Consider the following 26,106-nt stretch of genomic DNA (forward strand, 5'->3'; position numbering starts at 1 on the left):
GGTTGGTTATCAAGAATAGAGGGGTCCCCACGCTGTTTATTTTTAATTATTTAAATTTAAAAAAAAAAGCAACATGGGGTTCCCCCCCCATTTTTGACAACCAGACTTGCTAAAGCAGACAGCTGGGGGCTGGTATTCTCATGTTGTTAAGGGGCCATTGATATTGGCCTTCCCAGCCTAAGAACCACAGCCGCCCAGAAAAGGAGTATCTAGAATGACGGACAGGTGAGGGATAAGGTTGTTTTTTATTTTTGTTTTATTACAGGAGACGATGGCTTCAATGGAATGGGAGAACACGTGAGTATGGTTGAATTTAGAATCATTAAAGGAGTCTGTGTCATTCTCTCAAATATAATACTTTAATCTGTCTGGGTGTTTATTTACTATATAACTATAGGATTAGTAATGGATAGGTGTCATATAGATGCCTCTACATTACTAACCCGTGGGCTGGATGTCTCCGGACAATACATTGGTGACATCAACCTCACAAATATGTCATTCCCATGCTGTCATTTGACAGCATGGGAACCGCAGCTGTCTGACCGGCGGTAATGATTTTAATGCCGATCAGAAGCAGCTTTTTGTGAGATGTCATGAGACAAACACTCGGTGTTCGGAGATGGGTTCGCCCATCTCTATTGGCAACATATATACCAGGTAGGGGCCCAGGATGGGAAACATGTATACCAGGATGGGCAACATATATACAAGGATTTGAGACATATATACCAGGATGGGGGCCATATATACCTCAAAGGGCCCAGGATGGAGGACATTAGTAAATGATAAGGGACATTACTGCATAATGGGGGAAGGGCAACACATATGTTTTTATAGGACTGAGAATGCTACAAGAGGCCATACAGTGGCTTGTGAAAGTATTCACCTCCTTTTTTTTTTTTTTTACCTATTTTGTTATATTACAACCTGTGTTTAAATATTTTTGTAATCTGATTTTTTTGTATGATGCATCAGCACTAAATAGTCTAGGTTGATGAAGAGAAGTGAGAAAAACAGACATCTTATCAATAAATAAAGCAAGAGAAAAGCTACAACCTCATGAAAGCAAGTTTAACTATTTGTTGAGGTTTATGTATTTAAAGGAAATAAAAAAAATCGAGATTGGTAAAACACGGACTTCTTTTAACTGCTGGGGATGTTGAATGGATTACAGAAGTTATTGAATTTTTGCATGGTTTTCCAGCATCAATCAATGGAATGATGGTGAAAGATGGACTTGTTTTATCCCTCATCGAAGTGGAAGATAACATGCTTCAGCAAGCGTAAAAACAAAAATAATGCAAGCCTTCCAAATCCTTGTGAATGGCTGATATTCAGAACACAATACGGTGTAAAGGGACATAACTGATGTGTGACAGAATAAATAGCTTCATTGACTTACAGAGTACATCAACCACTACCTCATGTGTATAATATTATATATTCACATAAATCTATACAATGGATCCATAAATACTTCATTAGGGCACATCCTCCCTGTCCTCACCCCCTTCCCAAAAAAATGGATCCCTAGCTTAACAGTTACATGATGCACTTTGATAGAGTGCCAATTTTAGATTTCTCCTTGTCGGGGCAAGTCAACTGTTCAATTTACAGTTCTAAGCTTATATGAGATGTCATAGCTTTGTCCAAAATCTGGCCATGCTTTTCGATTATGAATCTGTTTCTCATACAATCAATTCTTCTGACGTCCAGCAATTTTGGAAAAACCATACATAAATTGTGGGCTGATGAAGGAAAATTGGAATAAACATGATAAAGGATGAATTGCACATGTAGAAAGAAATACCAACAATGCCAACTCTTTTCTTCTTGCACTTTAGTATTAAACACGCACACACAATGATCTTTGTATATTACTACTGGATCGTAATAGTTCTGAGACATTATCTATGTTCTCATTTTGGGGTTTCTATATTTTAATGGTCTTGGGAGACATAAATCTTTTTTCATGTTTTTCAAAAAAAAAAAAAAAAAACTGATTCAACATGAATGCCAAAAATTATTTTAGCATTTTCTCTTAAGATTGTTAAAAGCTGAAAACCTTCTAAGCTTAACCTGTAGGACTGTAGATTAAGTAAATCCCAAGCTGGCATCATCAGCAGAATGTAGGTGCCATTTATAAAAGCTGGTACCACCTGTGAGTGCTCAAAGGGAATTTGATTTCTTTATAGCCCTGTGGAGATCTAATCGACACTATTTCTGCTTGTAACAGGAATAATTCTGATATATTAGGGCACTGCTTAGGATATTAGGATTTCCTAATAATAAAAGAAACTTCAAAATATCCTTTTATCATAATGGTTTCACACAATATTTTTAAGGAGAAACTGTGTATTTTGGTGCATTTTTCTTTTCAACATTTTGTTGTTGTTGCTGAAAGCCTACTGTATATTGAAATACGAATTGCATTTTCTTCAAATGAAGCATGGCATATTTTTCAGAAATTTACAATAAACAAACGAAAATCACTTGAAAACTGCAAGATAAAATGGCAGATGTAAAGGGCTTAATTATTAAAGGTGTTTTTTCCGCTAGTTTTCTATTATAAAACACCCTCAATTGCTGCAAAAATGTTGGGACTTTTGGCTTTTTTATGTTCGTTCCAGCCAGCTTAGGCTGGTTTCACACTTGCGTTTTGATCTGCAGCGTTTTAGCGCTAAAAAACGCATGCGTTTTTTTCCCTATACTTAACATTAAAAAACGCATGCGTTTTTTAGCGTGCGTTTTGACGCGTTTTCGGCAACGCATGCATTTTTTGACGCGTGCGTTCATTTGCAGAAATGCAACATGTAGTAATTTCTAGCGGCGTTTTTTTGCCGCAAAAAAACGCATGCGTTTATTCGTGGCAAAAAAATGCATTGCTGTCTATGTAAACGCATGCGTTTTTAAGCACATGCGTTTGCTTGCGTTAAAAACGCATGCGTTTTTACCGAAAAACACAAGAAAACACAAGAAAAATCAAGAAAACCCTAATCCTAAACACAAGAAAAAACAAGAAAACCCTAACCCTAAACACAAGAAAAAACAAGAAAACCCTAACCCTAACCCTAGGGTTACTAGGAATCCTAAACCCTAAACCTAACCCTAAGGTTAGGATCCCTAGTAACCCTAAGGATCCTAACCCTTAGGGTTAGGATCCCTAGGGTTAGGATCCCAAGGGTTATGGTTAGGGTTATGGGTAGGGTTTGGATCCCTAGGGTTAGGGTTAGGTTTGGATCCCTAGGGTTAGGGTTAGGGTTTGGATCCCTAGGGTTAGGGTTTGGATCCCTAGGGTTAGGGGTAGGGTTTGGATCCCTTTATCACCTTGATGGTGGGGGGTGGCTTATCAGTGACCTGGTGACCAGGACATTCTAATAAAAAGCTACCCCTAACCCTAACCCTAGGGATCCTAACCCTATCCCTAACCCTAGCTAATTCTATTAATAGTGTTTTCTAGTTGATTTTGATGATTGGCAGCTGTCACACACTTCTCAGCATGCGTTTCAAAAACGCAAACGCGGGAAAAAACGCATGTAAACGCGGGAAAACGCCGCGTTATCCCGTGTTTTTTTTGGCGCAAAAACGCGGGTCTAAATAACGCAGCGTTTGCATGCGTTTTTTCACCACATGCGTTTTTTTAAAAAACGCTGCAGATCAAAACGCAAGTGTGAAACCAGCCTAAGGCAATATATACAGATCTAAGGCGGGATTGGCCATGACAAAGCTTGCCAGACAAATTAATCAAAATTTACGTAAAGTTCGCCATAAATGTACTACAGTTCCTGACTGCAGTCACCTTACTGTATACATCAATTGTATGATATGCCGAACTCAATAAAAGGCATGCGTGTCTTACCGAATTCATCACATTTTACCCCAGCAGTGCCTTCATAAAGACTGGAGAGCAAAATGGCATTTTTAATGAATCGGAGCCAAAGTGAATATACAGGTGCTTCTCACAAAACCAGTATATTTGGCTTTTAAGAAAACTCAAAAAGCATTTTTATTTATGCTTTATGAGTTTTGATGCTTTATGATACTGTTATTTGTAAATCAGGTATTGGTACTTTTGGAAGTGGGGACAGGTGCAAAGTCCTGCTGGAGAATTACATTTTCATCTCCAAAAAGCTTGTTGGCAAAGGGAAGCATGAAGCGCTATAAAATTTCCTGGTAGATGGCTACGCTGACTTTTGTCTTGATAAAACACAGTGGACCTACACCAGCAGATGACATGTCTTCCCAAACCATCACTGATTGTGGAAACTTCACACTAGACCTCAAGCACCTTGGATTGTGTGCATCTCCACTCTTCCTCCAGACTCTGGGACCTTGGTTTCCAAATGAAATGCAAAATTTACTTTCATCTGAAAACACCTTGGGACCACTGAGCAACAGTCCAATTATTTTTCCCCCAGGTAAGACACTTCTGGTGTTGTCTATCGGTCATGAGTGGGTTGACACAAGGAATGCGACACTTGAAGCCCATGTCCTGGATACATCTGTGTGTGGTGGCTCTTGAAGCAATGACTCTAGCAGCAATCCACTCCTTGTGAATCTCCCCAAATTTTTAAATGTCCTTTTCTTAATCCTTTCAAGGCTGCGGTTATCCCAGTTGTTTGTGGACCTTTTTCTACCACACTTTTTCCTTCCACTCAACTTTCCATTAATATGCTTGGATACAGTACTATGTGAACAGCCAGCATCTTTAGCAATGACCTTTAGTGGCTTACACATTTTGTGGAGAGTGTCAATGACTGCCTTCTGGACATCTGTCAAGTTAGCAGTCTTCCCCATGATTGTGGAGCCTACTGAAACAGACTAAGGCCGGGTTCACACTTGCCTACCGGGGCTTTGCGGATGGCTGCGTACTTCCTCCCTGAAGCTCCACCCACTTCCGTTTAGGTCCGCCTACTTCTGAGTGTGTCCAGCGTACCCGGGGCCGGACTGGCCATCGGGCAGTTCTGGCAAATGCCATAAGGGCCGGTGCCAGTAGTGGGCCGCTGCAGTATACTACTATGTGGGCTGTGCTGTATACTACTATGTGGACTGTGCTGTATACTGCTACGTGGGCTGTGCTGTATACTACTACATGGGCTGTGCTGTATACTACTGTGTGGGCTGTGCTGTATACTACTGTGTGGGCTGTGCTGTATACTACTGCGTGGGCTGTGCTGTATACTGCTACGTGGGCTGTGCTGTATACTACTACGTGGGCTGTGTTGTATACTACTACGTGGGCTGTGTTATCTGCTATGCAGGTTGTGCTATACGCTATGCGGGTTGTGCTATATACTATGCGGGTTGTGCTATATACTATGCGGGTTGTGCTATATACTATGCGGGCTTTGCTATATACTATGCGGGTTGTGCTATATACTATGCGGGTTGTGCTATATACTATGCTGGCTTTGCTATATACTTTTGCGGGCTGTGCTATATACTATGGGGGGTATATTATATTCTATGGGGGAGGCCGTGTTATATACTATGTGGCTGTGTTATATACTATTGTGGGGGTATATTATATTCTATGTGGGAGTCTGTGTTATATACTATGGGGGGTATATTATATTCTATGGGGGAGGCTGTGTTATATACTATGGGGGGCTGCATTATATTCTATGGGGGCTACATTATATATTATGGGGAGGTGGGCTGTATTATATTCTATGGGGGGCTGTATTAGATTTTATGAGGGATGATTACATCATACTCTTTGATGGGGCTGCATTATATTCTGTGGGGAGGTGGGCTGTATTCTATTCTATTCGGGGCTACATTATATTCTATGGGGGGGCTGTATTATATTTATAGTCTTTGAGGAGTGATAGCATCATACTCTATGAGGGGGCTGCATTAAACTATGAGGGGGGCTGCATTATATTCTATGGGGTGGCTGCATTATACTCTGGGTTGGCTGCATTATACTCTGGGGTGGCTGCATTATATTCTGTAGGGTGGTGGCTGCATTACACTATATGAGGGCTGCATTATACTGTATTGAGGACTATGGGGAATACGTTGTACTATATGAAGAACTATGGGGTGCATTATACTATGGGAAGTAAATTGTACTACATGGATGACTATGGCGGTGCATTATACTATATGGAGCACTATGAGGAGTGTATTATGCTATATGGAGGACTGAGCAGTGTATTATACTATATGGAGGACTGTGGTGCACATTATAATATATGGAGGACTATGGGGTGTATTTTACTAAACAAGTAAAATGCTGCATATTCAGATTGTTTTTGCTGGAACAAAAATCACTGTTCTCAGCAGCACATCGCCGGTGTAAACTGTAGATGTGCTGCTGATAACATGATACTGTATGGTGATCTGTTAGTGATCTGTTAGTGATCTATTAGTGATCGTTCTGTCCCATCATTATTCCTCTGCTGATGGAAACAGGCCAGGAAACAAGCGTTGAACATCTTCAGTATTGTCGATCACACTCATTTAGCGGCCTGAGATCAGCGAATGTAAATACAACCGAAATTGTGTGTGATGTGCAATATGTTAGCATTTGGGGCCCCATTTTAAACTTTGCCTAGGGCCCCACTTTGCCTAAAACCGGCCCTGCCTACAAGTGTACAAAGATATTATACAGTCACCATGTGACAAGTGGGCCTGTGTAACTTCAAATGCCAGGGCTGAATTTTGGTCCCAGTCCGGCCCTGTGCGTACCTATCTTTAACATTGGGTACGCAGGACATGGGGATGCATTATTTTGACGTGCCCGCCGTCCGCACAAAACGCAACAAGTCCTGCATACCCAATGTTAAAGATAGGTATGCAGAACTCATGCAGAGGTATGCGGAAGTAGACGGAGCTTAACGGAGGAAGTACGCAGCCCTCCGCAAAGCCCCGGAGCGCTAATGTGAACTTAGCCTAAGGGACCTTTTTAAAAGCGTAGGAAGCCTTTGCAGGTGTTTTTTGTTAATTATTCTAGTTTACTGAGATAATGATTTTTGGGTTTTCATTGGCTGTAAGCCATAGTCATCAACATTAACAGAAATAAACACTTGAAATAGATCACTCTGTTTGTAATGACTCTATATAATATACGAGTTTCACTTTTTGTATTGAAGAACTGAAATAAATTAACTTTTTGATGATATTCTAACTTTGTGAGAAGCACCTCTCTCTATATAATGCTAATAAAAATAATAAATAAAAATGCTTTATGAGTTTTCTTAAAAGCCAAACATACACAATAAAAAACTGTGAAAAAATCCAAACACAAAAGGATTTTATTTTTCTAAGATACATGGTGCATAATACATTCATATGTCTGACATTTTTTAGAATATAGTAAAAGGAAAAAATGCTGTAAATAAAGACGCTCCAAGATTGAGATATGGCACCTAAATAACTACTGAGATGACGGTCAGAAATAACAAGGGTAGCTTTCTAATATAATTAGTACAGCTGTCTATGGCCCATTTTATTCTGACAAGAAAATATTCCAGAATCACGGCAAAGTGGAGGATTAGAATTGTAATGCTTAACTACATGTTATGAACACAAACGGAATACCTGAACCACTGAATACCTGAAGGCTCCTTGAAAAATTCCTTCACGCTGACATCACTTAGAATTAAACCACATTAGCCGCTGTCAGCTATTGACTGAACATGAAAACATCTAGGCTGATGCAGAGCTCTCCTGTGCCCGCCGGATGCTGTCCATGGTTTGGTGCACCCAAGGCTTCCCGTAACACATCCTATGTCATACATAATGTAATTATCCTGTCATAACACAGGAAGGATGGGGGTTACCTTATATTAGTTATACTGATGTCTGGAAAGTAATGTGAAAGTTCTGTGGAAGCATTCAGAGCGAGAAAGACACTAGAAAATATCAACCGCTTAGTACATTTTGCTTTGGTGCAGGTGATTTACGTCTTTCTGCAAAACTGGGGGAACATTTATCCAAATGAATGAAGTACAAGCCCAGGACACCATGGAAGTGTAAAAAAGAGCAAAGTATAGTTGCATTCTACTCTTGCCCAGTTCATTTAAGGCCTAGGCACATACAGCTAAAGTTGCCTTGCCTTTGGTAGGTGGGCTAGTACAATTTTGATCACATGGAGTATTTTTGTAGCTATAATGAAGTTTATATACTGATTAATTGTGTTTGCATGTATAATATATATGAATACGGGTCATAGCATTAGGGTACCTGTTACAAATTATCACAGGAGTTAAAATGGTGAATCGGAGGTATGTATCAGAGAGGCTTGTTGCCTCTATGATGGAAGTTCTGGAAATATTATGGTCAGCAATGATATTTCATTGAAATATTTAAGTAGAATTTCAGTCCAGGTTTTAGAAGTGACTTAAGTTAGGTCACTCCCGTATGCTATTCTATATCTTATCTACCTGACCAGAAGCTGTACGTGGGACTAAGCATGATTGATTAAAACCTACCAGAGAGCAGTGAGCAGATATCACTGTGAAAAGTGAAGGACTATTTTTGAACAGACCCTGGAAAGTGCAGTCAAAAACACCAATTTATGCACCAGTGACAAAGTCTGACATCTAGAAAGTCTATTTTCTGTTTTGTTGCTAAAGTAAGCCTGTTTCAGTTACTGGTTCTTTTGGATGTGCACAATAAATCCTGGATATTTGTATTTTTACTGGCAGTGTGTGTGCCTGTTTTGTTGGCTATCTGGAGGGTCCCGATTACACTATTAGGGCTCCTAGTGTCTAAGTAAAAAATTGTAGTATGCAAGATTTGCCTCCGATCAGATGGTGCTCGCCAATTCATGTCTATGGGTCTGTAGAAAATATTGGATCAGATTTTCTTTTCATGTACAGACTGAATGGAGAATTTTTGTTTTGTTCTCCGTATCTGAGAAAATCGGATAACACTCTGATCAGAGTATGATCAGCATAATTGGACAGATTTTCTAGTGCGACCATGATCATCTGAGAAAATCGGTCCGATTAGAGTGTGGTCTGGTTTTCTCGTATGTGGAGAATAAAAAAAAAAATTCTCCATCTTCTCCATTCAGTCTGTCCGTGAAAATCGGACTGCACTCAATGTCGCCCAAGTGCGGTGAAAAGTGAAAGTGCCATGCGATAATTATCGGAGGCAAATTGTGCACACTGCAATTTTTTGGGGACATATGCACTGTCTCATTGAATACCATGGGGACGAGCGCTATCCTTCATACTATTGGACAGCACTCCTGTGAGTTTTACGGTCATCTGCAAGAGACCTTAATGTAACACTATGTGTGCTGGCATTAGGCTATATTTTTTGCATGTTGTAAAAAAAGTATAATCTGCATCAATGAAAGATGGAAAACTGCACCCTTGGGGTTCTACCCTTGACACTTGAGAAGATTGCCACCTGTTTTATCAAAAGAGCCACTTGTGTTAGTGGTCAGCACTGCATTGTATTTATACTACGTTAGTTTTACTTGATAGCTGTTTCTTGAAGAAAAGAGGATAACAAAACTGAAACTTCCCAAGAACACTAATGAATAGTAGAGTAGTATTTATAAGTTAACAAAAAATAATAAATGATTTAAAAAAAGAAAAGAAAAAAAAAAGAAAATAAAACAGGGGGAATAGGATACTAAAAGGCAAAAGTTTAAAGTGTGATGGATGGGTGTAGATAAAATCTTATTTTTTTTATCGATCAGAATGGCCAAGTTATAAATACAAATGGTAAAAACCTGATTTGGTAAAGTGGAGATTGGTCTATTTTAAATACAAGGAAGGCTTTCCAGTTATTTTTTTCAGAAAGCTGGATGTGAAACACACAAAAAAATAAGTTCATACATCACAATTCATAGATCACAATTTGGCCACATCCTCCTTGTATGAACATAGCACCATGCTGAAAATATAGTTTTTTTTCTAATAACACACCGTATGTATAGACAGACAGATACAGAAGAAATACATAAATGGTTATAGAAATAAAAGCAAATCAATAGAAAACTGAGTGATCGTAAATTGCCTTTATATAAAAAAATAAAAAGATTTGGTCAACTTCTATATGTTCATATAAAATTATTGATACAAAAATGGCAGAGGAATGTGGGCTCACCCTGGGACCAGAATATGATTGTGATAGTCTACTGGGCTACACTATTTCTACTCACAGCAACCAGATACGGTGACCAGGTGAACAGTGTACACACACCGCTGAGATACATCGAGGAGCACAAAAATGTCTGGCTCCACTACACCGTGCTCCAAATTATTATGCAAATTGGATTTAAGTGTCATAAAGATTTAATTGTTTTGTTTTTCAAACAAACTCATGGATGATAATGGATCACTGAAATCAATCTTAAACACATGTGATAATTAGTTTTTGAGGTGATTCTAATCAAAGCAAAACTACTTAAAAATGATGTTCCATATTATTAAGCAGGCCACAGGTTTCAAGTAACATGGGAAAGAAAAAGGATCTTTCTGCTGCCGAAAAGCATCAAATAGTGCAATGCCTGGGTCAAGGGATGAAAACATTAGATATTTCCCAAAAACTTAAGAGTGATCATCGTACTGTTAAGAGATTTGTGGCTGAATCTGAGCACATATGTGTTCGTGCTGATAAAGGCATAATGAGGAAGGCTTCTGTCAGGCAAGTTCATCGGATTAAGAGAGCAGCTGCCAAAAAGCCATTACAAACCAGCAAACAGATATTTGAAGCTGCTGGTGCCTCTGGAGTCCCTTGAATCTCAAGGTGTAGGATCCTTCAAAGGTTTGCTTTGATTCATAAACCTACTATTCGGCCACCCCTAAATAGTGTTCACAAGCAGAAACGGTTGCAGTGGGCCAAGACACACATGAAGACTAATTTTCAAAAGTCTTGTTTACTGATGAGTGTCGAGCAACCCTGGACCAACCAGATGGATGGAGTAGTGGATAGATGGTGGATGGCCACCATGTCCCAACAAGGCTGCAACGTCAGCAAGGAGGTGGAGGAGTCATGTTTTGGGCCAGAATCATGGGGAAACAGCTGGTAGGGCCCTTTAAGGTTCCTGAAGGTGTGAAAATGACCTCTGCAAAGTATATAGAATTTTTGACTGACAACTTTCTTCCATGGTATAAAAAGCAGAAATGTGCCTTCAGGAGCAAAATCATCTTCATGCATGACAATGCACCATCTCATGCTGCAAAGAATACCTCTGAGTCATTGGCTGCTATGGGCATAAAAGGAGATAAACTCATGGTGTGGCCACCATCTTCCCCTGACCTCAACCCTATAGAGAACAGTTGGAGTATCATCAAGCAAAAGATCTATGAGGGTGGGAGGCAGTTCACATCAAAACAGCAGCTCTGGGAGGCTATTCTGACTTCATGCAAAAAAATACAAGCAGAAACTCTCCAAAAACTCACCAAATTAATGGATGCAAGAATTGTGAAGGTGATATCAAAGAAGGGGTCCTATGCTAACATGTAACTTGGCCTCTTAGGAGGTTTTGGAGATAAATAGCTTTTTTGTTCAGTGAATGTGGTCTCCTATTGCTGCAAATTCCACAAATGAGCATTTTCAGTTCTTTAAAACAAATCAAATGTTTAGAAATTCTACTGTGCCTAATAATTTGGAACAGTGCATTTTGAGTTTTCTTCATTTTGGAGATTATACTGTTAACATTGGGAGGTTTCTTCAATAAAATTCTATGCATACTCTAATGGGTGATGACTTTTATTAGACTGACTGTCATTTGCACCGACCATTTAAGAAAATCCGAGAAAAATATAATTTGCATAATAATTTGGAACATGGTGTACATAAACTGTTGTCTCTCTGGTGGTCTATTGCGTGAATAGTCAATGTTACCTTCCAAGGATCAAGGGTAGTAATGAGCTAATTTCATACTTAATGCTCCAGTGGATTAGGATCATCCACGCCTGATTCTAGAGATGCCACAAAAATCCTTGGTGAAACGAGTGATATGGTGACAACCTTTGAAGACACCCTAATATACATTTTAGGGCTCCAATGCAATGTAGTGACAGGAAGTTTGATATTATTGGTTTATTGTCTTTAGAGGATTTTACTTCCCTACACCATTAACAGAGTTTTATCAGCCACGTGGTTTTCTCAGCTTCCATTTTTTCATACCGTCTTACAATACACGTAATTATGATCTGACACATAATATACAGAAATCTTTAATTACTTAAGAAACAATTTAAAGAGGACTTCTCACCAGGTCATAATTGGACAGTATTTTTTTTTAATTGTCCATATGGTTCAAGAGAGATGGGTCTTTTTATTTAGTGTTATTATTTATGGTCTTAACCAAGGGAGCATGCTTCACAGAATTCTCTGGGGGCAGGTCTATAAGCTGTTCCGCTTTGAATAAAAAAGTCCATATCTCAGGAACCGTATGGCCCATTTAAAGAAAAAAAATTGAATACTGAGGGGAGCAACAAGATAAAAATGAGAGCAAACACTAGCAGCTTTTTACCTGATGACAGGTCCTCTTTAAGGAAGTATTCAGACTCACCTCTGCTGCATTTGTTGTTACATGCCCAACAGACACGATGACTTTGCCTTTGAAACTTTGAAGATTGGCACTGGCAGAACCTGGCACCAAGTCACCATCAGCAGAGAATGCCGAGCCAAATGGCATATTGATGCTACCTGGTATATGTCCTCGATTAAAGCTGTGGCATAGGAGTTAGGGAAAATGGAAGAAAATACCTTCAGGAAATACATGTCACTACAATTTTAATTACGGTAAACCAATGAGTAAATCTGTTTTGGGTCTGGAAAAAGGTTTACAAAACGAAAATGGTTAGGTGAATTAGCTTTGTTTCTACCTGTAAAATGACCTATGTGACGAATATCTTAGTATGACGTACAGTACGTGTTTAGCAAAGTGTCATAACATGAAGCTCACTGAACCTCTTTAATAAGACAAATCTCATATTGGAGAGATGGTTTACTTTGGCCTCCTCAGGCTCCAGGGTCTGGCTGCAACTCCTACCAATGCAACCCCTAGAAATACATCCTGTGTAACATACTGCATCCTTTGCATGCAGCAAAAATCACAACCAAATAGAGTTCAAGTCCTCTTCCTTTCAGAAGAGGCAATTTGCATATTAAATTTCCCAGAGGAGCATTGTATGGCAAATAAGCCTCCTTACATTGGTATTCCAGAGCTGGTATGTCACTCTCCACAAGGAGAAACGTTACTCCTTAGACCTCAGTCCAGGGCCTCTCATCTAGCCAGATCAATTCTCATACTTTGCACTGACGAGGGGCAATCCCCTGAAACACTGTGTCTACAAGAATTGTTAAAGGGTCGAAAGTGACTTGTAGGATTTCTGCTTCCAACAGGTGGCGCTATAGAGATTAAGTTCTCCTTCCTCTCAGAAGAGGCAATTTGCAAATCAAATTTCCTGACATTTTTCTGCAGCAGCTTATACCAAAATGCAGGCATCACTTAAACAGCCTATAGTTTTTTTAAGAGCTTCAGCAGCAAAACTGGTTGTGATAGGAGAATGCTTAACCCCTTTACCTCCAAGGGTGGTTTGCACATGAATGACCAGGACAATATTTACAATTCTGACCACTGTCCCTTTATGAGGTTATAACTCTGGAACGCTTCAACGGATCCCGGTGATTCTGACATTGTTTTCTCGTGACATATTGTACTTCATGATAGTGATAAAATTTATTTGATATTACCTGCGTTTATTTGTGGAAATTTGGCGAAAATTTTGAAAATTTCGCAATTTTCAATTTGAATTTTTATGCAATTAAATCACAGAGATATGTCACACAAAATACTTAATAAGTAACATTTCCCACATGTCTACTTTACATCAGCACAATTTTGAACCAAAATTTTTTTTTGTTAGGGAGTTATAAGGGTTAAAAGTTGACCAGCAATTTCTCATTTTTACAACACCATTTTTTTTAGGGACCACATCTCATTTGAAGTCATTTTGAGGAGTCTATATGATAGAAAATAACCCAGTGTGACACCATTCTAAAAACTGCACCCCTCAAGGTGCTCAAAACCACATTCAATAAGTTTATTAACCCTTCAGGTGTTTCACAGGAGTTTTTGGAATGTTTAAATAAAAATTAACATTTAACTTTTCTTCACAAAAAAAATACTTCAACTCCAATTTGATTTATTTTACCAAGGGTAACAGGAGAAAATGGACCCCAAAAGTTGTTGTACAATTTGTCCTGAGTACGCCGATACCCCATATGTGTGAGTAAACCACTGTTTGGACGCATGGCAGAGCTCGGAAGGGAAGGAGCGCCATTTGACTATTCAATGCAAAATTGACTGGAATTGAGATGGGTCGCCATGTTGCATTTGGAGAGCCACTGATGTGCCTAAACATGGAAACCCCCCACAAGTGACACCATTTTGGAAAGTAGACCCCCTAAGGAACTTATCTAGATGTGTGGTGAGCACTTTGACCCATTAAGTTATTCACAGAAGTCTATAATGCAGAGCCGTAAAAATAAAAAATCATATTCTTTCACAAAAATGTTTGTTTTGCCCCCAATTTTTTATTTTCCCAAGAGTAAGAGAAGAAATTGGACGCCAAAAGTTGTTGTGCAATTTGTCCTGAGTACGCTGATACCTCATATGTGGGGGTAAACCACTGTTTGGGCGCACAGGAGAGCTCGGAAGGGAAGGAGCACTGTTTAACTTTTTCAACGCAGAATTGGCTGGAATTGAGATCGGACACCATGTCGTGTTTGGAGAGCCCCTGATGTGCCTAAACAGTGGAAACCCCCAAATTATAACTGAAACCCTAATCCAAACACATCCCTAACCCTAATCCCAACGGTAACCCTAACCACACCCCTAACCCTGACACACCCCTAACCCTAATCCCAACCCTATTCCCAACCGTAAATGTACCGTAATCCAAACCCTAACCCTAACTTTAGCCCCAACCCTAACTGTAGCCTTAACCCTAGCCCCAACCCTAACCATAGCCCTAACCCTAGCCCTAACCCTAATGGGAAAATGGAAATAAATACATTTTTTTTATTTTTTTATTTTTCCCTAACTAAGGGGGTGATGAAGGGGGGTTTGATTTACTTTTATAGCGGGTTTTTTAGCGGATTTTTATGATTGGCAGCCGTCACAGACTGTTTATTGCAAAAAATACTTTTTGCGTTACCACATTTTGACACCTATAATTTTTCCATATTTTGGTCCACAGAGTCATGTGAGGTCTTGTTTTTTGTGGGACGAGTTGACGTTTTTATTGGTACCATTTTTGGGCATGTGACATTTTTTGATCGCTTTTTATTCCGATTTTTGTGAGGCAGAATGACCAAAAACCAGCTATTCATGAATTTCTTTTGGGGGAGGCGTTTATACCGTTCCGCGTTTGGTAAAATGGATAAAGCAGTTTTATTCTTCGGTTAAGTACGATTACTGTGATACCTCATTTATATCTTTTTTTAATGTTTTGGCACTTTTATATGATAAAAACTATTTTATAGAAAAAATAATTATTTTTGCATCGCTTTTTTCTGAGGACTATAACTTTTTTATTTTTTCGCTGATAATGCTGTATGGCGGCTCGTTTTTTGCGGGACAAGATGATGTTTTCAGCGGTACCATGGTTATTTATATCCGTCTTTTTGATCGCGTGTCATTCCACTTTTTGTTTGGCGGTATGATAATAAAGCGTTTTTTGCCTAGTTTTTTTTACGGTGTTCACTGAAGGGGTTAACTAGTGGGACAGTTTTATAGGTCGGGCCATTACGGACGCGTTAATACTAAATATGTGTACTTTTATTGTTCTTTTTTATTTAGACAAAGAAATTTATTTATAGGAATAATATATACATATATATATTTTTATAATTTTTTTTTTTACACATGTGAATATTTTTTTTACACTATAACATTGCCCCAGGGGGGGGGCATCATGTTATAGTGTAAGATCGCTGATCTGACACTTTGCTGTGCACTGTGTCAGATTGGCGATCTGACGTGCACTCCTGGAGGCTTCCCGGCGCCTGCTCTGAGCAGGTGCTGTGAAGCCACCTCCCTGCAGGACCCGGATGCAGCCCCGCGGCCATTTTGGATCCGGGCCTGCTGCAGGGAGGAGGAGGTAAGAGACCTCGGAGCAACGCGATCACATCACGTTGCTCCGGGGGTCTCTGGGAAGCCCGCAGGGAGCCCCCTCTCTGCGCAATGGTTCCCTATACCACTGGAACACTGCGATCATGTTTGATCGCAGTTTGCCTGGGGTTAATGTGCCGGGGGCGGTCCATGACCGCTCCTGGCACATAGTGCCGGATGTCAGCTGCGATAGGCAGCTGACACCCAGCCGCGCTCCCCCCGTGAGCGCGGCTGATCGCATATGACGTACTATCCCGTCGGTGGTCATACGGGCCCACCCCACCTCGACGGGATAGTACGTCTAATGTCAGAAAGGGGTTAAAAGCTTGTTGTGCATTTACAGTGGATATACAAAGTTTACACACCCCTGTTAAAATGATAGGTTTTTTGTCATGTAAAAAAAATAATACAGAAAAAATAATTTAAGAACTCCTCCTCCTTTAATGTTAAGAAACAAACAATTTTGAGTGGGAAATAAAATGAACACAACAAAAAATACAGTGGTTGCATAACTATTCACACCAGTAAACTAAATGTACCCTTTGAAATTATGCCAAATGAGTCACATTTACTGTGGCGGAGTGCCACATGGGATTGCCTATTTCTAGGATGGTATACAGCCACTGCGTATACCCTCTGCGTTTGGATATTTAAGTGGACTTTATTCATGGACTTTTGAATCTACGTCTAGGCCTTTTGGCCATTGAAAACTCCCCTGATGAATCTCCGTTATCGGTGAAGAAACGCGTAGGGAGGCGTTGACTACATTATACACGGTGGGGGGTGTCCATAGTAGGGCACATCCGGGCCTGTCCTTGTAAGGACAGGAGTTGTTGCTGGGGCACGACAGGGGATTAGATATAGGTCCCCGGTTCTTTTCATCACCCTACAATTACTGGACCCTCCCTGGGACCACCCTACACATCTACGTGGGTATCCCTCGTCCACAATTGGTGAGACCAAACCAGTTTTTTACTTCGAGCACAGTGTTTGGCGTTAGCACTTTATTATTTGGTTGTGTATTGTTTGTCCAATTTTAATATTATCAGTAAAGGTTATGTTTTAATACATGGGGATATACTCTTCTAGCTGATATCCGTCCTGGATATACATCTGGCAGCGTTCTGGGAGAAACAGCTCAGTAAGAAGCATGGTCATTAACTAGAATAATGAACACATGGAGACAGCTGACGCCTCACAGTCTCAGATTGGATCGTCGAGCTGTGAATCAACCTGCTGACAGCTCAGCACTCCCCTGTACCAGATTGGAAGGCCAAGCTGTCAGTAACTGCATCCCAGACAAGCTGAGGGGTGGAACCGAGACGCACCATATTTTAAAAAAGACATTGAAAAACTGGAGCAAGTTCAGAGAAGATCTACCAGGATGGTGAGCGAACTGCAAACTATGTCCTACGAGGAACGGTTAAAGGATCTGGGAACGTTTAGTTTGCAAAAAGGAAGGCTGAGAGGAGACTTAATAGCTGTCTACAAATATCTGAAGGGCTGTCACAATATAGAGGGATCATCCTTATTCTCATTTGGACATGGCAACACGAGAATCAATAGTATGAAACTGAAAGGGAGAAGATACAGATTAGATATTAGAAAAAAACTTTTTTACAAAGAGGGTGATCAATGAGTGGAATAGACTGCCACGAGAGGTGGCGAGTTTTCCTTCAATGGAAGTCTTCAAACAGAGTCTGGACAGCCATCCATCTGAGATGGTTTAGTGAATCCTGCATTGAGCAGGGGGTTGGACATGATGACGACGAAGGTCCCTACCAACTCAAACATAGGTACATCATAGGTCATATAGGTACATCATAGGTCATGCCCCCTGAAGCAATTTTTTTTTTTACTTTTCACCAATTTTTGAGTGTCATACAGTTCAGGTGTAGGTAATGTCACTGTTATGACAAATTAATGCCATTTCTCGATGAGCATCTTCATAGTGTTCCATGGTTTATCTAATGCCTTGGAATTTTTTTGTACCCTTCTTCTCACTGAAAACTTTCAGCTATCAAAACCCCTTGCTGTGTTTCGAGCTGTTCAAGGACCATGGGTTTGACTGAAAAATGCAAGCATGAAAATATCTAGTATCTACTATTTATCATGAGTTTAAATATAATTGGCTAATTCTGAACAAAACCATATCCGCAATTATAAGGCAGTGTTAACACTTGTGCAACCACTTCATTTTAGTTTTACTATTTTTATATTCTCATCGAAATGATTTTGGTTGGTTTGTCAATGGATTTGTACAGATTTTGAGTGACAATACAGCTGGAAAAAGTCTGAAATGATTCTTGTTAGTATGATTTTTTTCATGACAAAATCCTGTCATTTTAACAGAGGTGTGTAGCCTTCTTCTATCAAATGTACCTATTCAACTGAAGTTGTTTAAAAAATGGAACTTCACCTGAAATAAAAACAATACATGCGTTATATTATGTATTAACCCTTAAAACTACAGAAATGCTGCATTAATGGCCATAGAGATAACTGATGGAAAAGCTGTTGTACCAAATTTGAAAATAATTCCCTATCCACAGGATATGGCATAAGTTGCCGATAGCTGTAAGTCTGAGTTCTGGGACCCCAACTGTTTCAGAGAACAGGGTCTCTGAAAAGTCCCATGTGAATGGGAAAAGGGATTACTTTGTAACTTGGTACAACCCCATTAACATCTCTAATGTATTCTGCAGAGTGAACGGAGTGGCTCGTTCTGCGAAATAACAAAGTTTCACTATCTTCATTGTGAAGTATGCAGAACCAGGAAATAAAAGCTGATTATACATATTAGATCACAGCCTATCTAGCAGCCAGTCACTGTTCCATTGTCCTGTATCTAGTTTTTGCTAGTACCAGAGCTTTGGATTGACCTTAAATGGGACCGCTGCTGGGTGAAAGCCAATACATCTGCTTTTACCTTGAAAAGAAAAAGGGTTATCTCACTTGCCACCCTATCAAAATTTCCGGATGAGGATGAATTTATCTGCAAAAGCCAACGTGTTCTAGTGGCATAGTGCTATTAAAGAATGGTCCCTTTGACTTACGGTTACCTGATGCCTTCTTTTTTCTCTTTTAGACGGTCGGATAGAAGTAAAGCTCATTTTAGGCAAAAAAGATTTTGAAAAGATTTGATTATTATGTGAATCGTGAATGACTGAACATAGTGTAGCTTTCAATAAACTTATATTGGGATGCCAGTCATTTCTACACTACATTGAGCACTCTTATACCAGGTACACATCAAAAATATTTCCCAGTGTATACCTCCAACAGAAGGCTCTGATGTATGCCATAGTATAGAGACTCACTTTAACCCCTCAACAGCCAATGACGCTACCTGTTATAAGTAGGAGTAAGTTCACACATCCTAATAAAGAACGTCACAATGACCTTGTGGGTGCTGCCCGTTGCCCCTCACACTCAGGCTTTCCCCACAAATTCTAAAGGAGAAGTTAGGTCTGACCCTGGATGTTTAATCCCAGCCACGGTCAAAAGCTACAGTGGCGTATAAGGTGTTCAAAAAAGGAAGGGTAGCTCCATCTGACTAGTCAGCACCCCCTGACATAATTGCCACATACCGATTGTTTATGATGGCAGCTGATGTGTTGTCCAGTCACTATTTTCCGAGACCCATAATACTTTCATTTTTCGTTTGATGGAGCTATGTGAGAGCTTGCTTTTCTGTGGGGTGACTCAACATTTTTATTTACACCATTTTGGAATAGAGTCACAATCAACCATTTAACGAGTTTTGCAATCTGACTTAGGATAAGAGCCAAATCAGTATCTCAATTCGCAGACACGGTGTTTCGGGCTGTTGGCCCTCGTCAGTGCGAAGCATGAGAACTGATTTGGCTAGGTGAGAGGCTCTGGACTGGGATCTAAGGCGTAAGGTTTCTCCTTATGGAGAGTGACATACCAGCTCTGGCTTGTCAAGGTAAGGAGGCTTATTCGCCGTGCAATGCTCCTCTGGGAAATTTAATATGCAAATTATTCCTCACACACAGATGTATCCCCACACAGGACAGCTTATTCCCAAAAGTTATATTTAAACGTACTGTTACCCTATAAATTATTTATTGCCCTATACTGTAATATGTATTCATATAAATTGTCTTATACCAGACCAGTATACTTACCCCTAATATGGGTACTTTCATGTAAATTATAGGTAGCATTTCTGTATTGGTGATGAGATTATTAAAAAGTTTCAAACTAATAAAGTACATTGAACGTATTTTTTTTTTTTTAAAGATGAGAGGTAATTAAATATATATAATATTTAATAAATATATAACTAAATACTGTATATATTTAATCAGAGCCAGGGAAGCCTTTCATTATATTTTAGGCTAGGGAAAAAAAATCACTTATGGCCACTGTTAGGCGCATACCAGTGGCGTAGGAAGGGGGGTGCGGGGGGGGCGGGCCGCCCCGGGCGGCACAATGCCAGGGGCGGCTCCGACCCAGAGAGGAGGAGGAAGAAAAAAAAAAAAAAAGAGAGACGCGGGCCCTTTAAATCTTCGGGCGGCGCCGACCGCCGCCACGACCAGGCCCCCCCCTCCCGGTGCCAGCGCTGGCATTGGGCCCCCCTTTAATACTCACCTCTCCTGGTTCCTGCAGCAGCTGCAGCGTCTTCAGCGCCCTCTGACTCTGCGACGTCTCAGGGCAGAGGGTGCGATGACGTCATCACTGCGTGCTCAGCCTCTCTGTCCTGAGCGTTGCAGAGCCGGAGAGACGCTGAGTGCACGGGACCTGCGCTGGGAACGGGAGAGGTGAGGATTTTACTTTTTTTTTTTTTTTTCTTTATGTCTGACTCAGACAGACTGGGGGCAATATGCTGGAGACAGACTGGGGGCAATATGCTGGAGACAGACTGGGGGTAATATGCTGGAGACACACTGGGGGCAATATGCTGGAGACACACTGGGGGTAATATGCTGGAGACACACTGGGGGCAATATGCTGGAGACAGACTGGGGGCAATATGCTGGAGACAGACTGGGGGCAATATGCTGGAGACAGACTGGGGGTAATATGCTGGAGACACACTGGGGGCAATATGCTGGAGACAGACTGGGGGCAATATGCTGGAGACAGACTGGGGGCAATATGCTGGAGACAGACTGGGGGTAATATGCTGGAGACACACTGGGGGCAATATGCTGGAGACAGACTGGGGGCAATATGCTGGAGACAGACTGGGGGCAATATGCTGGAGACAGACTGGGGGCAATATGCTGGAGACAGACTGGGGGCAATATGCTGGAGACAGACTGGGGGCAATATGCTGGAGACAGACTGGGGGCAATATGCTGGAGACAGACTGGGGGCAATATGCTGGAGACAGACTGGGGGTAATATGCTGGAGACAGACTGGGGGTAATATGCTGGAGACAGACTGGGGGCAATATGCTGGAGACAGACTGGGGGCAATATGCTGGAGACAGACTGGGGGCAGATTGCTGGATGCACTGGGGGCAGATTGCTGGACGCACTGGGGGCAGATTGCTGGATGCACTGGGGGCAGATTGCTGGACGCACTGGGGGCAGATTGCTGGATGCACTGGGGGCAGATTGCTGGACGCACTGGGGGCAGATTGCTGGACGCACTGGGGGCAGATTGCTGGACGCACTGGGGGCAGATTGCTGGACACACTGGGGCAATGCTGGACGCACTGGGGGCGATGCTGGACACACTGGGGCAGATTGCTGGACACACTGGGGGCGATGCTGGACACTGGGGCAGATTGCTGGACACACTGGGGGCAATGCTGGACACTGGGGCAGATTGTTGGACACACTGGGGGCAATGCTGGACACACTGGGGGCAATGCTGGACACTGGGGCAGATTGCTGGACACACTGGGGGCAATGCTGGACACTGGGGCAGATTGCTGGACACACTGGGGGCAATGCTGGACACACTGGGGGCAATTCTGGACACTGGGGGCAATGCTGGACACTGGGGCAGATTGCTGGACACACTGGGGGCAATGCTGGACACTGGGGCAGATTGCTGGACACACTGGGGGCAATGCTGGACACTGGGGCAGATTGCTGGACACACTGGGGGCAATGCTGGACACTGGGGCAGATTGCTGGACATTGGGGGCAATGCTGGACACTGGGGGCAATGCTGGACACTGGGGCAGATTGCTGGACGCACTGGGGGCAGATTGCTGGACGCACTGGGGGCAGATTGCTGGACGCACTGGGGGCAGATTGCTGGACGCACTGAGGGCAATGCTGGACGCACTGGGGGCAATGCTGGACACTGGGGCAGATTGCTGGACACACTGGGGGCAATGCTGGACACTGGGGCAGATTGCTGGATACACGGGGGGCAATGCTGGACACTGGGGCAGATTGCTGGACACACTGGGGGCAATGCTGGACACTGGGGAAGATTGCTGGACACACTGGGGGCAATGCTGGACACTGGGGAAGATTGCTGGACACAATGGGGGCAATTGCTGGACACTGGGGGCAATGCTGGACACTGGGGCAGATTGCTGGACACACTAAGGCAATGCTGGACACACTGGGGCAATGCTGGACACTGCGCCTGTGCTGCCGCCCTGCTTGTGAATCCCAGCCCCGCACTCTGCATAATGCATAACACACTGTGCGGCTGGGATTCACAAGGTGGGCGGCCGCACAGGCGCAGTCTGCAAGCCTGGCTGTGACGTCAGACGGCCAGAGCTCTCTGCGCCTGCACCAAACAGCGATACACAGCGCAGGCACCGGATTTCATGGGTAAACAGTGCTGAGGGGGCGGTGCCCGGCGTTGACTGACGGCAATGGGGGGGGGGGGCGCCAAACTCGGAATCAGCCCCGGGCGGCAAAAGCTCTAGCTACGCCAGTGGCGCATACGCTCAGGAGTCAAGTGCCCAAAAGTGATCAGTCAGGATGAATGCCTAGTTCTTCACAGAGATCGATTGTAAAGAAATACATACACTGCATTGTATGCATTTTCGCTGTGATTAGGGTAAGAAGAAAACACTTTTGGGCTCTATCTGGTGAAAGGGAGCATATGGGAATGCTAATGAACAGTATACGTCGGGTAAAGCTGCTGGCATATACATTAGACAATATACACAGATGTAGTGTGCACACAGGCTCGGACTGGCCCATAGGGTAACAGGGGAATCCCCCAGTGGGCCCCTGTGCAGATCTGGGCTCCCAATCCCATTGTATGTGCAGTATTGGCAAAATTCCCTTGATTTACTCTGTACAGAAAAAACAGCCTCTCATCATTCATTAACAAAAGTACCCAGTTTATTATTATATAGAGATATAGGTAAATGTGAGATCGAGGGTAGTGTAATATATGAATGAAGGTGAAGAGTGGGCCCCTCCAAAGTCAATGTTAGTGATGGTCCCTTTGCACCCCAGTCCGACACTGTGTGTAAATATCCCTAGATACTCTTGTTTATGAGTGCACTAATTACAATGTCAAATAATTTAAAACTATGCTGCCAAATACTATTTTTAGTTTAAGTGATTGACATGTAGTAACCATTACTAGATGGGAGTTGATTTATTACCGTAAAGTTAGTAATAAATCCCAGTATAGACAGTTCCCCAACACATGGTTCTCCCAGGGGAATGTAAAGGATTAGAAAAACATCAATCCGAAGCAAGTCAAAAGGACCGGTCATCACCGCTAAAGTTTCTATTTTACTAATTACTTGCATTCCAGTTTAAAAAATTTAATTCTCTGCGTATTTTTTTCATCACAGAGGCATTTCCCAACACATGGACACTCACGGCACTGAATGGACAGTCAAATTGTGCAGGGACACACCATCTGGTAACACCCAGCTATCAATGTATTCATACATTTCATACATTTCTAACAGGACTAACAGAGGAATTACATGTCATTAACGTGTAAGAAGAGGGACCGGACCGAGGGTACCTTTCCTGTGCCAGGTCCGGAACTGTCGGGACTGTCACCTTTGTTGTCTGAGGGAAAGCTTAGAAACCCGGACCGACCTTTGCACTCGACAGCAGGGGGCGTAGCTAGACTAAAAAGGGCAGAGCGCGTGAAAAGGCAGACAGACTTGGCGGAAGCTCGCAGCGTGCAGCAGGGGAAGTTTGGTGCTCTGTCCTCTGAGCACCGTGACAGCGCAGGTCCGCGCTAGAGTATCCCTGTTGACACTTACAGAGACTGTGACCGGAGAACTGCCTTTTGCCCATTGGCTCCCGCTGCTAAAGGTAGCAAACACTGCGGGTCAGGAAATACCACATGCGTGCCGCCTAAGAAATACCTGGTGACTCACCTAGAACTGTTCCCTCTCACTCGCATACTTCTGCCGAGCTTCGTTAAGCGCCAGCAGTGTTGGAGACTGCTCTTCACTCTGCAGCCCGAATCCAGGACCCCGTGCAAGACGCCGAGGACTCATTGTCACCTCCAGGAACCAGATCATCAACGCCTGCAGGATGACACTAGATTCTTCACGTGCTAACAGTGTTGGCACCACTGTTTGAACCTAGGACTCTGCAGTCAGGAAGCCGTCAGACTGATAAGTTGATCCTAATGAACAGTTGTTATACTTATTGCCCTCGTTACCTCCCTCAACACACCTATTGTGCTCATATCACCTGCCATACCCCTGCCTCTCCTCTCCCCTCCCTGCGTGGAGTATTCCCCTGTTCAAGTAAAAATTAACGTTAACCCTTGCTCTGCCTCCTGTCTGTTACTGCATCCCGCAACCTGTTTTCTTTTTTCACGGCAGGAGTGGTGCTTAAAATTTATCTTCTTTAGCCACCGCTTCCATCCGTCTCCTGCAGTTTGTGACCTACCGGCTGCTCCAGTGTTGCAAGGAGCGAGACGGAGGTGACTAATCAATGCAAGTCTATGACAGCTTTGCTCTGGCTCACATAGACTTGCATTCAGAGTTTGAGACTTCGCTTCCGAGTTTCGGCCACCGGATCGGTGCCAAATAAACAGTGAAGACGCCAGAGGGTGAGTATATGTTTGGGGGCAGAAGACTTGCGTTTAAAGACCACTCCAGAGTTGAAAAAAACAAACGTTGGAGAGGTGCTTTAAGCTCTTATAGATCTAGGGCTGTGAACATGCCTCAATATGATGACAATTCAGTTAGATTCTGACACAGAGATGGAAGTCATAGCCTCTCTGATCACAGCACTCTCCGTTCTGTAGTCCACACCCTTCTGTAGGCCCACTAGGCATTGGTGTCCCAATGCGGGCAGCACAATGATGTCACTGCGTTGTGCCAACTGTGCCCGCCTTTTCTGTGAGCAAGGGAGAAGAAGACTTGGTTGCTTGGATTAGTAAAGTACACACTTTAATTTTTTGTAGCGGTGGCACAAATGTGGCCACTATTTGTTTTAATGTCGTACTCAGGGGGCATTAACTGTTTGAATGAGGCATTATTGCTGGGCTAAGGAGCACAATAGTTGCCTTGCCCAGGCACTTGAAACCCACACTATGTCACTGGCAGTGTAGACAGGACCACTTTAGCAATTAGGTGAAAAAGTGTAATAACATAACCTAACAGTACAGTACCTAAATAGACACATTATGAAATTATTAAAGGGGTTATCTGGTCCTCTAAATAAAGTCTGCCTTCATGCTATGTCTCTGCAGTATTTTGTAGCCTTATAGTGCGCGCACACCGTAAGGATTTCAGAGTTGCCGGTGAGAGCGAGAAGTCAAGTGACCACAACAATGAGATCTTCATATATCTGGTCAAATTCAGTTTCCAACAAGACGTGCTCAAGTGTATTGAGCCAAGTTGAGCACATCTAGTTGGAATGTGGCCGATAGTATGCAAATCGCATACATTTGGTCACATGACCGCAAGGATTGCCAACTTGATTTTTTTTTTCTGGACAGATTATAAAAAAATCATGGACAGACTATATTTTTTATGGACACATTGGAAAATCAGAATAAATAATTCTGTTTATAAGTGATGCATATCTACAGGTAATAATTATGATATGAAGACATTATCTGC

General features: G+C 42.2%; 1 protein-coding gene across 1 annotated transcript in view; it reads right to left on the reverse strand.

Annotated features, from left to right (window-relative positions):
* Positions 1-26,106, reverse strand: part of TBCK (TBC1 domain containing kinase) — a 481,012-nt gene that overhangs the window by 31,453 nt on the left and 423,453 nt on the right. Inside the window, exon 25 of the mRNA XM_077278374.1 lies at positions 12,494-12,653. Coding sequence (XP_077134489.1) covers positions 12,494-12,653 — 160 coding nt within the window. The remainder of the gene's footprint in view (positions 1-12,493; positions 12,654-26,106) is intronic.

This window comes from Ranitomeya variabilis, chromosome 1, assembly GCF_051348905.1.
Source record: "Ranitomeya variabilis isolate aRanVar5 chromosome 1, aRanVar5.hap1, whole genome shotgun sequence".
NCBI classification, from domain to species: domain Eukaryota; kingdom Metazoa; phylum Chordata; class Amphibia; order Anura; family Dendrobatidae; genus Ranitomeya; species Ranitomeya variabilis.